The following is a 12791-nucleotide window of genomic DNA, read 5'->3' on the forward strand; positions in this document are numbered from 1 at the left end:
AACATACCTGTGTCTGTTGTAGCTGAACTTTTATTCTGACAGCTGTCTGCAGTTGGAGACAAGTAAGTATCAGAGAGGCCAACCTCACATCCAGCTGAAGCTGCAGCTATCCCAGATGCATCTGCATTTATAGGAATTCTTGTATCAGTGTAGTGCTCCAGAAACCCTTCTGCTGGGTGTAGTACTTCACCATCAGAAGCAGCAGAATGATGCCCAGAGGACCACACTTCTTGCTTGGAAAGAGCACCATCATCTGCATGGCTGCCGATGCACTGAAGATACAGAGAATTTAAATGTAACTCAGCAGCACTGCAGGATTCCAGTACATCTCTGCTAGTCATGGAATTCTTAGGGAAAAAAAAAAAATTAACAGTTCTTAGGTGTCAGAATTGCATTTGTTAATTGCTCATGTTAATAGTTCCAGGTACAAAATAGCCAAAGTTGACAATGGCTGAAAAACATATTCAAAAAACAAAGCCTTATTATCTATCTGTCATAAAGAAAGTTTGGGTTGTTAGTTCAACCTCTTATAAGTTCTCAAAAGCACAACCATATTAATTTTACGCTAGCCTTATTCTACATATATATATAAACGACAACTCCATACCAGTTGTCTTATTGCTCTGGGCAGTTTTTCTGTTTGCACAGGACACTCAGTTATCCCTTGATTTTGTGAATCTTCATCATGAACACTTCCTGAGTCTGCTCCTGACACAACCTGAAAAGTATCAGGATCTTGGAAGTCCTCCTTTAAAAATAAAAAATTAAAAAATTTAAGTTACACCACATCCACAATGTTGAAGAGAAAAATAAAACACACTGCTGGCTATGCCAGTCCACCAATCTGCCTTCAGTATATACACAGCAAGAAGATGAGACAAACCCCTCATAATCCCTGGTATCATCAGTGGGAACAGCTGAGAGAGGAAGCAAGTTATAGAAGGTGCATCATAATTCATTCAAGGCAACACCTCAGAGATGCAGTAAGCTCAAACCCATATATACCTGATCCAGAACTCTAAAAAGTAGCCCAAGAAATGTTAGAGTGAACTGCAGCACAGACTAAACTTGCCAAGTGCACGTTAGTTCTTACTGCAGCAACTGCTGATTTGCATCCTACCTTACTGCTACTTTACTCTAAAAGTCAAGCTAGCAATTCAGCATCACACATTGATATCCTAACAGATACTTAAACAAGGTGCTGCTCAGGTTACTCTTCTTTTTTGTTATCCTACAGCTTAGAAATAGAAATTATATTTTATCTGAAAAGCATACTTATAATAACAAGGCCTAAGAAATGAAGTCTTAAGTAGTCCAGCAAGAAAAACGCCCATCTTCACGAAATACCACTGATAATACATTAGTTATTAACCCAAGGACGAGTCTCCATCCTATCAGAGAACAGACAGTAATCAAGCCTTAGTGCTTGGGTAACAAAACTGACTGCACAGGGTCTGGAACTGCTTATCGGGAGAAAGGAGGAGGACACAACAAAGATGAATGTAGAAAATCCGAATGAAGGCCTAAATAAAGACAACAGCATAACAGGGAACACTTCAGCTTTTCTGCAAGCCTTCCAGATTAATGTCTCTTGGGACAGCCAACTCCTTACCTAATTCCCCCATACCTTTTCTCATAATCAGCAAGATCTTCTGTAATAAGCATATTTATCAGCTGCTAGCTCTGCACTATAAGATAATAAATAGAAACACAGCTCTGCTACTTAGCTTCTCTTGTTCCTTTTATTTTTCTCCTCGGGAAAATCATACAGAGGGAAAAGAAAGTCAGAATCTCATTAGTAGTGCTTTGTTTCCTGCTTAGAGCTGTATTTGCTATCAATTACAAAAAAACACCAAACATTTTTTACAACGAGAGTCCTTTGCTTAGGGCTGTCTGCTGAATAGTGTTTGGGTTTGTCATGAAAGAATATCCAGTCTACCCCGGCAGACAATTAACAACACTACCATGTTTCAGAGCTATGAGGAATTCTGAGTTTGGAACTCCACTTTAAACTTACTTGAAGCAAGTCATTTTCAGAAAGCTTCAGCGCTGCACAGCATTCTGAAAGCTTCCCTATGTCATTGTCTCCTCTGGTCATGTCAGGTGGTATCAGCTGCTCGAAATAAGCTTCCAGTTGGTTGTCAAAGAACTCTTCATCATCAATATCGTCATCTATTGAAACAAAAGAAAACATCCCATTCACCCTTTAGAGGTATTTCATAAATCACCTGGCAGACTATCAGAGCAGCTCCATCATCTCTAATACAAGACACATTCATACAGGCAGAGCAGAATGATCCTGCTTTTCCACCTCAAAATAAATTGGGTTTTCTTTAATAATCCCAGCACAAGTTTTTGATCAAATATTTTATACAGAATTATGCTTAACTAATACATTTCTCCTCAAGTAGGTAGCAACGTTGTGTCAAAATCCTACACACAACTACCCAGAGAAAGCTATAAAGTTACAAATAGCCTTACCTGTGGAATCTCCTCCTAAGCTTGAAAGGGAAGAGAGTTTCTCATTTTCCAAAAAACTGGAAAGGCTAACGCTAAGATGATCACTTGAGGTTCCAGTTTCCACCAGTTTTTCTGAAGGTTCAGATGGAGTAACCTGTGAGAAACATCCATATGTAAATCCACCTGTGAACGATCAGCTGTTGTATAAATCCCTTTTTAAGTAACATCTGAAAACTCTCCCATTCCTTCTTCCTCATCCCAGGAACTATTCTTGCTCCAATGAATTTTGCCTGCCAGCTTCCACAATGGATACATGCAAGAAACACAGAAATCACCAAAGGGAAAAACCACCTGAATAACTTTAAAGATCTCAGAACCAAAATACTGAACTTCTGCATTAAGGGGTTTATCAGGGAAAATAAATATATAAAATCCTTCATCTTAAAGTACAGAGTAGGAAACTCACAATAGGTTTCTATAATGCTAAAGCAATGCTTCTTCACAAATCATACAACAAAATCAAACCCCCTGTTGTTAGTTTTTGTTTAAGAAAATAGTAACGCGATGCCTACTTTGGATTTAGTTTCACATTGTTTCATCTCTGACAGGTAGCAAAAAATCAAAGTTCAGAAAGGGGGAGACCTGTTTTGAAAGAGAGGTACTACTTTTCAATGACAGAGAGCATTCCACTGCAAGTCACAGGCCCCTGTGGCCCATAAAACACACACACATGTACACACAGATCAAATGAAAATAAACTAAAAGAATTTAGTAAATACCAGCTGGCACATCAAGAAGCATCTGACAGCATCTGGCTGCAGCCTGAGGTGCATTTTCTACAAGGGCTGTGAGCTCTCATTCACAGAATCACAGAATTGTAGGGGTTGAAAGGGACCTCTAGAGATCACTGAGTCCAACCCCCCCTGCCAAAGCAGGCTCCCTACACCACTTTGCACAGGTAGGCATCCAGGCAGGTCTTGAATATCTCCAGATATACCAATATTCACCCATAAGCATCAGCTTCTCTACAACAGCAGAAAGCAGCTGAAGCACAGACCTGCTAATACCTGATGCAGCTGTTTGCCAACCATGGGAAACAGAAAGGAAAAAAAATATCCAAGTGCAACAAGACTGAGATCTTAGAAATGGTGCAGCTTACATTGGGAACGCTGCATAAGTCATACAAACTAACATTCCTTGAAGCAATTAACAAGTACAGAGACATCACAAATCAGACTGATAGTATACTTCAACATCCAAAAGCATTCAAAAAGGTTCCTCCAAGGCTCTTCATTGGGGCAAACTACAATGGTGATGGTGATAAAAAGATTCATATGTGGATAAAGAATGAGCAGGCAGCACAGGGTAGGAATAAACAACAGCTTTCACAACAGAGAGATCAGGTGGAGTCATGCTCCCATGGTGCTATTTAGGTGATGTGGAAAACAGAGGCAAATGAGACATGACAAACTGTTGCAGCCTGCAGGTATAAACAGCTAAACAATTAACAGTGTTTAATATCCTTTCCAAGAGAGAAGCCTCATACAAGATTATAGTTAGGATACCTTTAATTTTTCTGTACTTAGAAAAGTTTTTACCTTGTTATCCTTGCTGTCTGGAAGAAAACGTATTCCAGATGGTAAATCTGGAACAAAAGAATATTGTAAGAACAGTATTTTAGTAGCATAACATGAGAACATACTAAGTAGCAACAGTTCTATAGGACAGTCTCTTGAAATGTACATGTTATAACAAGGCCAAAGTTTCTGTGTTCATATAAGAATAATCAAAAGCATTTTAGAAACAATGAAAAAGGCAAGGCTTCAACAGAGCTAGAACTGTAAATAGTATGTAAGACAATTACTGCCTGAAGGACTTCTACTAAGCACCATGAAGAAGATAGTGGCACATTACAGAAGCCAAAACGAGTGTTATGTTTCACTGTTGCATTTCACTGTTGAGTCATTCTCTTTTTTTTAAAATAATTCATAAGCAACTTCCACCTTTCTACTGTATTCTCCCATAACCAAATCATATGCTCCCCTATGAGGAGAGACTTAGCTAACTGGGTCTGCTTAGCCTTGAGAAAAGAAGGCTGAGAGGGGACCTGATCCAGGTTTATAAATACCTGAGGTGTGGGAGCCATAGTGGTGAGGCTGGTCTTTTTTCAGTAGTGCGTGGGGACAGGACTAGGGGTAATGGGATGAAAGTACAGCATAGGAAGTTCCACACGAATGTGCGGAAGAACTTCTTTACAGTGAGGGTGACGGAGCACTGGAACAGGCTGCCCAGGGAGGTGGTGGAGTCTCCTTCTCTGGAGATATTCAAGACCCGTCTGGACGCCTACCTGTGTGACGTGGTGTAGGGAGCCTGCTTTGGCAGGGGGGTTGGACTCCATGATCTCTAGAGGTCCCTTCCAACCCCTGCAATTCTGTGATTCTGTGATATGTCCCACAAGACAAAGTTAACATCTAACATACAGATGTCAGCCACAAAGGTTTATAATTCTTAAGAAACAAATGGGAACAAAAAGCGGTTTCCAGGCTACAAACTTAAGCCTTGAATAAAGCACAACTTAAAACTGGATATCCGAGTGGCACTGCTCAGGATCAAGCCCAAACAAGGCACTCCCAGTTTTCCAAAGCATCTTGTTGCTACAGTTACTGTCACTTCCTCAAGCCCACAATAAGAAATGACTGAAGACAATGCTTTAATGATAACAGTGGCTTATCAAGTTCCCTTTATATTACAAACCAAGCACTTCCTAACAGAATGTGTTGTCTACTGAATAATGAATCCTTACCTCACAAAAACGCAGATAGCTTTGAAGAAGGTAATGACCAGAAGAATTTATGAAGCCTACTTATTTGAAGGACCCAAAAGAATATAATCACATTAGAATCCCTCCCCCTCATGTATAGTTAATATCAGTATCTGAACTCTTAAAGCAAGTTACAGAACACTGTTCTGCTTCTGCTGTTCCATTCACACTATTCCAGACAACTTTTCCATACATTACAGGGAGGGAAGGAAGGGAGGGAAGGGAGGGAAGTTCTTAACCTTTGCACTGAAAAGGTTAAGAACTCCACAACTACTCTATAATAAGTAACTACACTGAGAATAAGTGTGTAATGTTTCTTAAAGTTTAATACCTTCCAATCGTTCAAGTGGTAATACCTCAAGTAAAGTACCTTGACTGCAATGTGAATGCCTAACGACATTCTGGACTTGATTTCCAGGCAATGAATAGGATTCCTTCAGACTAATAATTGCAGGTTGAGGTTCTTTAACCTGTGTAGCAACTTCCCTAAAAAGAGAATTATTTCAGTTTAAAATAGTATAATTATATGTAATCAACATCAGCATACAACATCTCTCTGCATAAAGATATGAGAAGTTTTCCCACATTCATCCCTCAGAATTTGGTTGTTCCCATTAACAAATTCTACACACATATCACCCATCATTTTATAATAGAGGAATATCATCGAGATTACAAGGGCTGCTGTTTCACAACCCAAACATCCCAGAGAAGCACTTAGAGCTATTTAATGCTAATATGTGCTCTCCCGACCCCCAACCCCTTTTTTTTGTTGTTGTTGCTGTTGTTTTATCCCCTATTAGTCTCCTCTTCATTTTTGCAAAAGAGAGGAAAGCCCAAAGGGAAGAGGTTCCTGCTGGGAAAATTCCATGATCCAACTGACAGCGAGTAAAATAGAAACAGGATTTTCCTAAACCCATAAATACCAGCAGGCTGTTCATATCATTAAATTGGACCTGAAATATAAAGAACATAATTTACAAAAGCTGCTACTGAACAGAACTATAAAGAATTTCACTAATTCTGCTCAAAACTTACTTTTCACTTCTGGTAGCCTCATACGTGATTACCTTACTGGGCTAATTCATACGATGTTAAAGCTTCCACATAGAGTGAAGCAAAATATTTTTACATTACACATTAGCTTTATTTAAATTAGAAAAGTCTAAAATGCAGAGAACAGGACATTTGGCAGGAGGATACATTACTATCAGAGACCCAATTTAGCTTGGTTTTTATGGCTGACAAGTTTCAAAGTCCAAACACATTCCATAAGTAGCTCATTGCTTATACAAATCTAAATACTGTGATGAAATATACATTTTAGGAAAGAATGAGTTTAACAGCCTCACTCACACGTCATCATGAAAACTGATGGCAAGCCTCCCCACTGGCTCAGGATCCGACTGGCTACTTTGAGAAGATAGGGATGGAGGTGAGTTCTTTCCATCTTCTAAATAAGATGCCCGGATATCAGAAAGCCTGTGGAGGTGGAAAGGTAAAACACAATTGTTCTAATAAGCATCTCTACTTTGTGATCAAATAAAATCCTTTCTAATTTCAGTTCTCTGGCAATCACTGACCTCCCATGTGTTGAATTACTTGAGTAGTTCTGCATTTATTAGCCAGTCTGTATAGAAAGGTATGTACCTTTCTATACATTCTCCAGTCTTTTGAAAATAGGACTGCAGGATCATTAAGAATGATCGCTAAAACCATAGAGTCTGATCACAAATCAGCACCACCATGCCCACTAACCACGTCCCTCAGTGCAACACCAGCTTGTTTCTTGAACATCTCCAGGAATGGTGTGAGAGGAGAGGGGTGGTCAGCAGGGATGGAGAGGTGATTGACCATCTCTACTCAGCTCTTGTGAGGCCCCATCTGGAGTACTGTGTCCAGGTGTGGAGCCCTCAGTACAAGAAAGACGTGGAGATTTTGGAAAGGGTCCAGAGGAGGGCCACAAAGATGATCAGGGGGCTGGAGCACCTCCCCTATGAGGACAGGCTGAGGGAGTTGGGCTTGTTCAGCCTAGAGAAGAGAAGGTTGCAAGGTGACCTCATTGCAGCCTTTCAATACCTGAAGGGAACTTACATCCAGGAGGGGAGTAAACTCATTGAAAGGGCTGACAATAGCAGGACATGGGGAAATGGTTTTAAGTTGAAAGAGGGAAGATTTAGGTTGGATGTTAGGGGGAAGTTCTTCACTAGGAGAGTGGTTAGGCCCTGGAACAGGCTGCCCAGGGAGGTTGTGGATGCCCCGTCCTTGGAGGTGTTCAAGACCAGGTTGGACGGGGCCCTGGGCAACCTGATCTAGTAAAGGTGTATGTTTGGTGGCCCTGCCAGGCAGGGGGGTTGGAACTACATGATCCTTGAGATCCCTTCCAACCCGGGTCATTCTGTGATTCTGTGTGTGATTCTGTAATGGTGACTCCACCACTACTCTGGGCAGCCTGTGCCACTGCCTCACCGCTCTTTCTGAGAAGAAATTTCTTCTTAATATCCAACCTGAACCTTCTCCGGTGCAAGTTTGGCTCATTACATCCCACCCTATTGCTGTTACCTGGGAGAAGAGGCCAAGCCCCACCTCACCACAACCACCTTTCAGGGAGTTATAAGTTGTAGTGTGCAATAAGGTCCTTCCTGAGCCTCCTCCTCTTGAAGTTCTTCAGAGAACGACCACGTTCTTATTCTCTATGGCTACTGCCACTTTTGGAATGCACACTTCTGAAGACAGGCCCTAACGGTCTGACCTTACTGTATATAATGGGAAAGCAGTAATGTAAACAAAGGTTTCAGTTGTCACTGTTGGTACTAAACCTTGTTGAACACATCATTATACACTGTATTAAAATTTAACTGGTGTCCATCACACTCCTTTTACATTACCCTTTCTAAAATGTGAGAGATTTAGGTAGGTTAATGTAGTACACACGTTTTTTAAACATATTTTCTGAATGGCTAGAGTACACTCAAGGTAAAGAATGAAATTAAGCTCAAATGTTCATAGAATCATAGAATGGCCTGGGTTGAAAAGGACCGTAAAGATCATCAAGTTTCAACCCCCTGCTATGTGCAGGGTCACCAACCACCAGCCCAGGCTGCCCAGAGCCACATCCAGCCTGGCCTTGAATGCCTCCAGGGATGGGGCATCCACAGCCTCCTTGGGCAACCTGTTCCAGTGCGCCACCACCCTCCGTGTGAAAAACCTCCTCCTAACATCTAACCTAAACATCCCCTTGTCCTATCACTATCCACCCATGTAAACAGCCATTCCCCCTCCTGTTTATATGCTCCCTTCAAGTACTGTTATCTTCTCATTCTAAAAACCAAATTATTCTTTTAAAGAATGACTTTAATGAAAAGTTAACTAGGTTATGAGTTACAAACCTCATCTAGATTTTTCACTGTTAATACAATCACACTCTATTAATTAGTAAGCAGCATAATCATCTACTAAGTGGCAATAATTTTTCCTTTCCAAATTAAATGGGTCAAACCAGACAGCTGATAAGATTATTGAGGAGAATTAACAAGTGCCTCACCTACTGTCAGGGCCTATTTTGTTCTTGGCAACAGTGGAAGCTGCAACAGGTAAGCCGGGGTTGGAGGAAATGGTGACGTTTTCCACAAGGACGCTGGCACTGCTATTCAGCGAACTGCCCAGGAAGCTGGGAAAGGTCTCATCGGCAATGTTTCTGAAGCTTTCCATAGCGCTATGCAATCTGCCTAAAGCAATACCCTGCTCGGAACAGTCAGCCCTGGTCCAACAGCATCTGGAAGTAAAAGAGCATATAATTACCTAACTCACGTAACAGCCTCACAAACGATACCTAAACGCAGCGGTCGACGCTGTTTGGCCATTAAACCGCTCGGAGCACGTACACGTTTAAGAGCGAATCGCCAACTCCGCCAACCTTTCAGGGCACTTTTGTTACCGCCCCATTCGACTTCCTAAAAAGAGCCGCGGCGCCGACGCCGCTCGGGGTGCCAGCCTATATTTAGCCCGCAAAGCCGCTTGGAGCGAGGCCGCCCTACGACATTCCCCCAGCAGCAGCCACCTGGGGAGCCGAGCACTCCGTGACGCGATCATCTGCGGCCACAGCTCCATGCGGGAGGCCCCGACCCGGCACCATCTCCCACCTCCCGGACCCAACGACCCCCACAGCGCTCACCACCCCGCAGGCCGGGACCCTATTTCCCGAAGCGAAGCAGCAGGGCCGCGTCCCGCCGCCTGTTTCCTGAGCGGCGGAAGGAGCCGAGTGAGAGCAGCGGCCGCTGCCCAACAGCCACAACTTCAAACTGCCGCTCACTCTGCCTTGGCCCGGCCCGGCCCTGCCCGGCCCCACAGCGCCCACAGAAGCCGCCCCTACTCACCTGGAGCGCGGCGGAGCAGCTCCACACTGACCCCAACGAGAAGCCCGCGCGCGCGTTTCGCCCCGCCCCGCCCCGCCCCGCCGGCAGCCAATAGGGGGAGAGGGCGGGGCGAGCAGCAGGGAGACGTGGAAAGGAGAAGGTTGGAGCGGGGAGCGCTGATTGGGTGAGAGGGTTGAGGCGCGGTGTTGGCCGTTAGGCGGGAGGAGGCTGCCCTCACAGCGACGGCTGTTACAGTGTTTGTGTTAGGAGTCTGCTGTTGCCGTGCTGTTGTTATGTGAGACGCTTTATTTTATTGATATTGGATGATAAGAAGACCCTATACAGTCCGTGGAAGGTCTGATTTCAGTTTTGAAGCATAAAAGCCACGTTTTGTTGTAAGCAGAGGGTGTGAAGGTCATGTTTTCCACACAAGGGGCTGTATGCTTATAGGACGTCAGGAGGGTGCTGCTGTTGTTCCAGATCTTACAATGCACTTACGTTATATTCCTGGTCTGGGGATTGCAAAAACAATAGAATGAAACTGTAAAATCCTAAAATTATTAAGGTTATTAACTCTTCTGGTACAACTTGTGGCCATTTCCTTGGGTCCTGTTTGTTGCCTGGGAGAAGAGACCAAATCCCTCCTCATCACAACCTCCCTTCAGGAAGCTGTAGAGTGCAATGAGGTCTCCTCTGAGCCTCCTCCAGGCTGAACAATCCCAGCTACCTCAGCCACTCCTCATCAGACTTGTGCTCTGGAGAACCACACACACAGCAGCATTGGGACCTCATACTGTGCCCAAATAAGTTCAAAACAGTCAGAACAATGACAGACAGTAAAAGAAACACCTCCAGGCTACTATGTTAAAGCAACAAAGCCCTAAAACTTACAGTCCTGAAGTTCAAGCTGAATTGTGTTGCTAGCATGCAGAAAACAATACAGGGTAAGGGTCTCCATCCTGGGGGTTCTGCTATTCCTTGTCCCAGGTCCTGCATGTAAGCACAGTTTATTATCTTGAGTCATGGAAGAATGAGATGAATAAAGGCAAATTAGAGAAAGAAGATCTGGAATTCGTGGAGGAAAAAATCATCATCTGGAGAGACACCTGTGCAAAATGGCAGGCAACTGAAAGGCATCAGCCACAAAACAGATATAGTTCATCTGCTGAAGTCAAAGTACTTGGCCAGGCCTGTGGAAACATGATTCATTTGCACTGAAAATGTGAACAGCATTTTCCCATCACTGAGTAGGGTCACTGCAATTAATCAGGATATCTAACAATAAAACATGTTCAGTACAAGAAAATAATGTGCCCATGTGTCATGAATTAAAGGGTTACCCAGCCTGAGGGTGTATGGGCATCTTGACAGTAGGTTTGTATAATTCCATAATGCACAAGGACATGGAGGCTTTAATTCCTTTTGTTTTCTTTGTACATATAAACAAATCACCTCTAGCAAGTACACTTTTAATTAATAATTTATCAAGCTATTAGAAATTATTACCAGAAAATTAAGCACATATACAATAATAGTATAGCAGCCATCAGGAATATCAGCAAGTATATATATATATATATATATATCACATGTATTATTAAATCTTATGGGTTACGACAAATATACACGTTAATATACAAAATGTCCCTACAGCACTCCCCAATCCAATCCCAAGTGTGGGGGCAATACACAACAGTCTCAGTTCAAAGACCATTTGCATCACAGACCATGGAGCCAGCTTATAGTCAGTCTGGCATACCCAGTGAACATCCAGTCTGTTGAGGAAGTCCCGTAGGAAAAGCTTGTGCATGGAAAGTCCCCAGAGAGCAAAGAGGAGTTCCTTCTAGGATAGAAAACAAGACATTAGCACAAAGACGTAAGAGGGTGTAAGACACAATTAACTTGGCACAGCCAGCAGGTGCTGCTCATAGGAAGGAGTGCTGGTTTTCCCTGATACAATAAGAAAAGCAGTGAAGAATAGACTAATTGCTGTATCAAGGATGTGATTTTTTAAAGGGGCAAGGGAAATTCTGCAAATGGCTTAAACCTTGAAAAGTGTATTTTGATGTTTGCATATCCAGAATGTTCTCAAGTTTTAGGAACTAATTCCAGTCCAGTGTAAGAGGTTTTCTGTTTGTTTAATTCATAAAACTTATTCCTGTACTGTAATGTTATTATTTAATATCTCCATGTTTGTCTTATTTTCAATCGCATAACATTTCTGTTGTTTACCATGCAAAGTACAGCATGGTTTCAAGAAGAAAAAGAAACATTAAAAAAAACTTCTTGATAAAAAGGCTTTTACTAAACCTCCTCTTTTTTCCCACAGTTCTATTCCTGCTGGCTGAAACCTCTTGGCACCCTACCTCCATGCTCAGTCAGCAAGCACTCCTTCACAGTATGTACCTCTTACAGCTAAATGAAAATTAGACTCCTCAGAGACAACCAAGAAACAAACGTGATGGATCTGAACAAAATATTTGAAGGTTTTATGAGTAAATATAGCTTTTAGAATACAAGGGATATCCAGAGCAACTTCTGAAGAATGCAGGTTGCCCTGTGATTACCTTACGCTAGTGATCTAGTCTGGAAAGTCACAAAAGCCCATTCTGAAGCATGTGGTAGTATCAAGAGCAAGAACTGCCAGGAAATACACTGATACTTTAGGTTTGTGTGGCACAGAGCCCATTTATCTCTCTTCCCCATTCAATCTGCTGAACCAGCTCCACGTCACCTCCTACGGTAATGCTACTCCATTGAAACTCCACGCGCTAATGGTCCTGCTTTATCCTCCTGCTGCCAGCCCTGAGTCAATGCCAGTATGCGGAGGGCACAGCCACGCTATTCCCATGCTGACCCATTAAAAAGGAGGCTTTTAAGTCGTAACTGTTTCTTCAGTGTCCTAAGTGAACTATCCAATCCTTGGAAATCTGAGGCTGGTGGAATTGAAATCTGACATCTGCCACAGTCTGTAAACTGCCAACGCATCTGTAAGAAATGTCAATGAGTTTAGTGTGCAGTAGAAAAACTTACTATCCAAATGCACATCCAGAAGGGCACGGCTTCTTAAACCCAAATATAGGAAAACGGACATCTGAACCCAAAATCCCAGTTAAAAACAGCTCCACTCCATTACAAGAAAGAACATACTAACA

The 12791-nt window shown here is 42.5% G+C and overlaps 1 protein-coding gene across 5 annotated transcripts in view; it reads right to left on the reverse strand.

The window, feature by feature from the left end:
- The window catches only part of CEP192 (centrosomal protein 192), a 54323-nt gene extending 44566 nt beyond the window's left edge, over positions 1-9757 (reverse strand). For 2 of the 5 annotated variants that reach the window (XM_015855295.2, XM_015855293.2), the window contains exons 1-9: positions 9658-9757; positions 8826-9056; positions 6638-6763; positions 5613-5767; positions 4059-4105; positions 2482-2614; positions 2018-2172; positions 608-748; positions 8-347 (exon numbers count right to left, since the gene is read on the reverse strand). In XM_015855295.2, coding sequence (XP_015710781.1) covers positions 8-347; positions 608-748; positions 2018-2172; positions 2482-2614; positions 4059-4105; positions 5613-5767; positions 6638-6763; positions 8826-8992 — 1264 coding nt within the window. In that variant the 5' untranslated portion in view covers positions 8993-9056; positions 9658-9757. Of the gene's footprint in view, positions 1-7; positions 348-607; positions 749-2017; positions 2173-2481; positions 2615-4058; positions 4106-5612; positions 5768-6637; positions 6764-8825; positions 9057-9455; positions 9577-9657 lie in introns of those variants that run through there. The other 3 variants (XM_015855296.2, XM_015855297.2, XM_015855294.2) reach the window with 3 other exon arrangements.
- Positions 9758-12791: the final 3034 nt, after the last annotated feature.

The sequence above is a fragment of the Coturnix japonica genome, chromosome 2 (assembly GCF_001577835.2).
Source record: "Coturnix japonica isolate 7356 chromosome 2, Coturnix japonica 2.1, whole genome shotgun sequence".
Classification (NCBI taxonomy): Eukaryota; Metazoa; Chordata; class Aves; order Galliformes; family Phasianidae; genus Coturnix; species Coturnix japonica.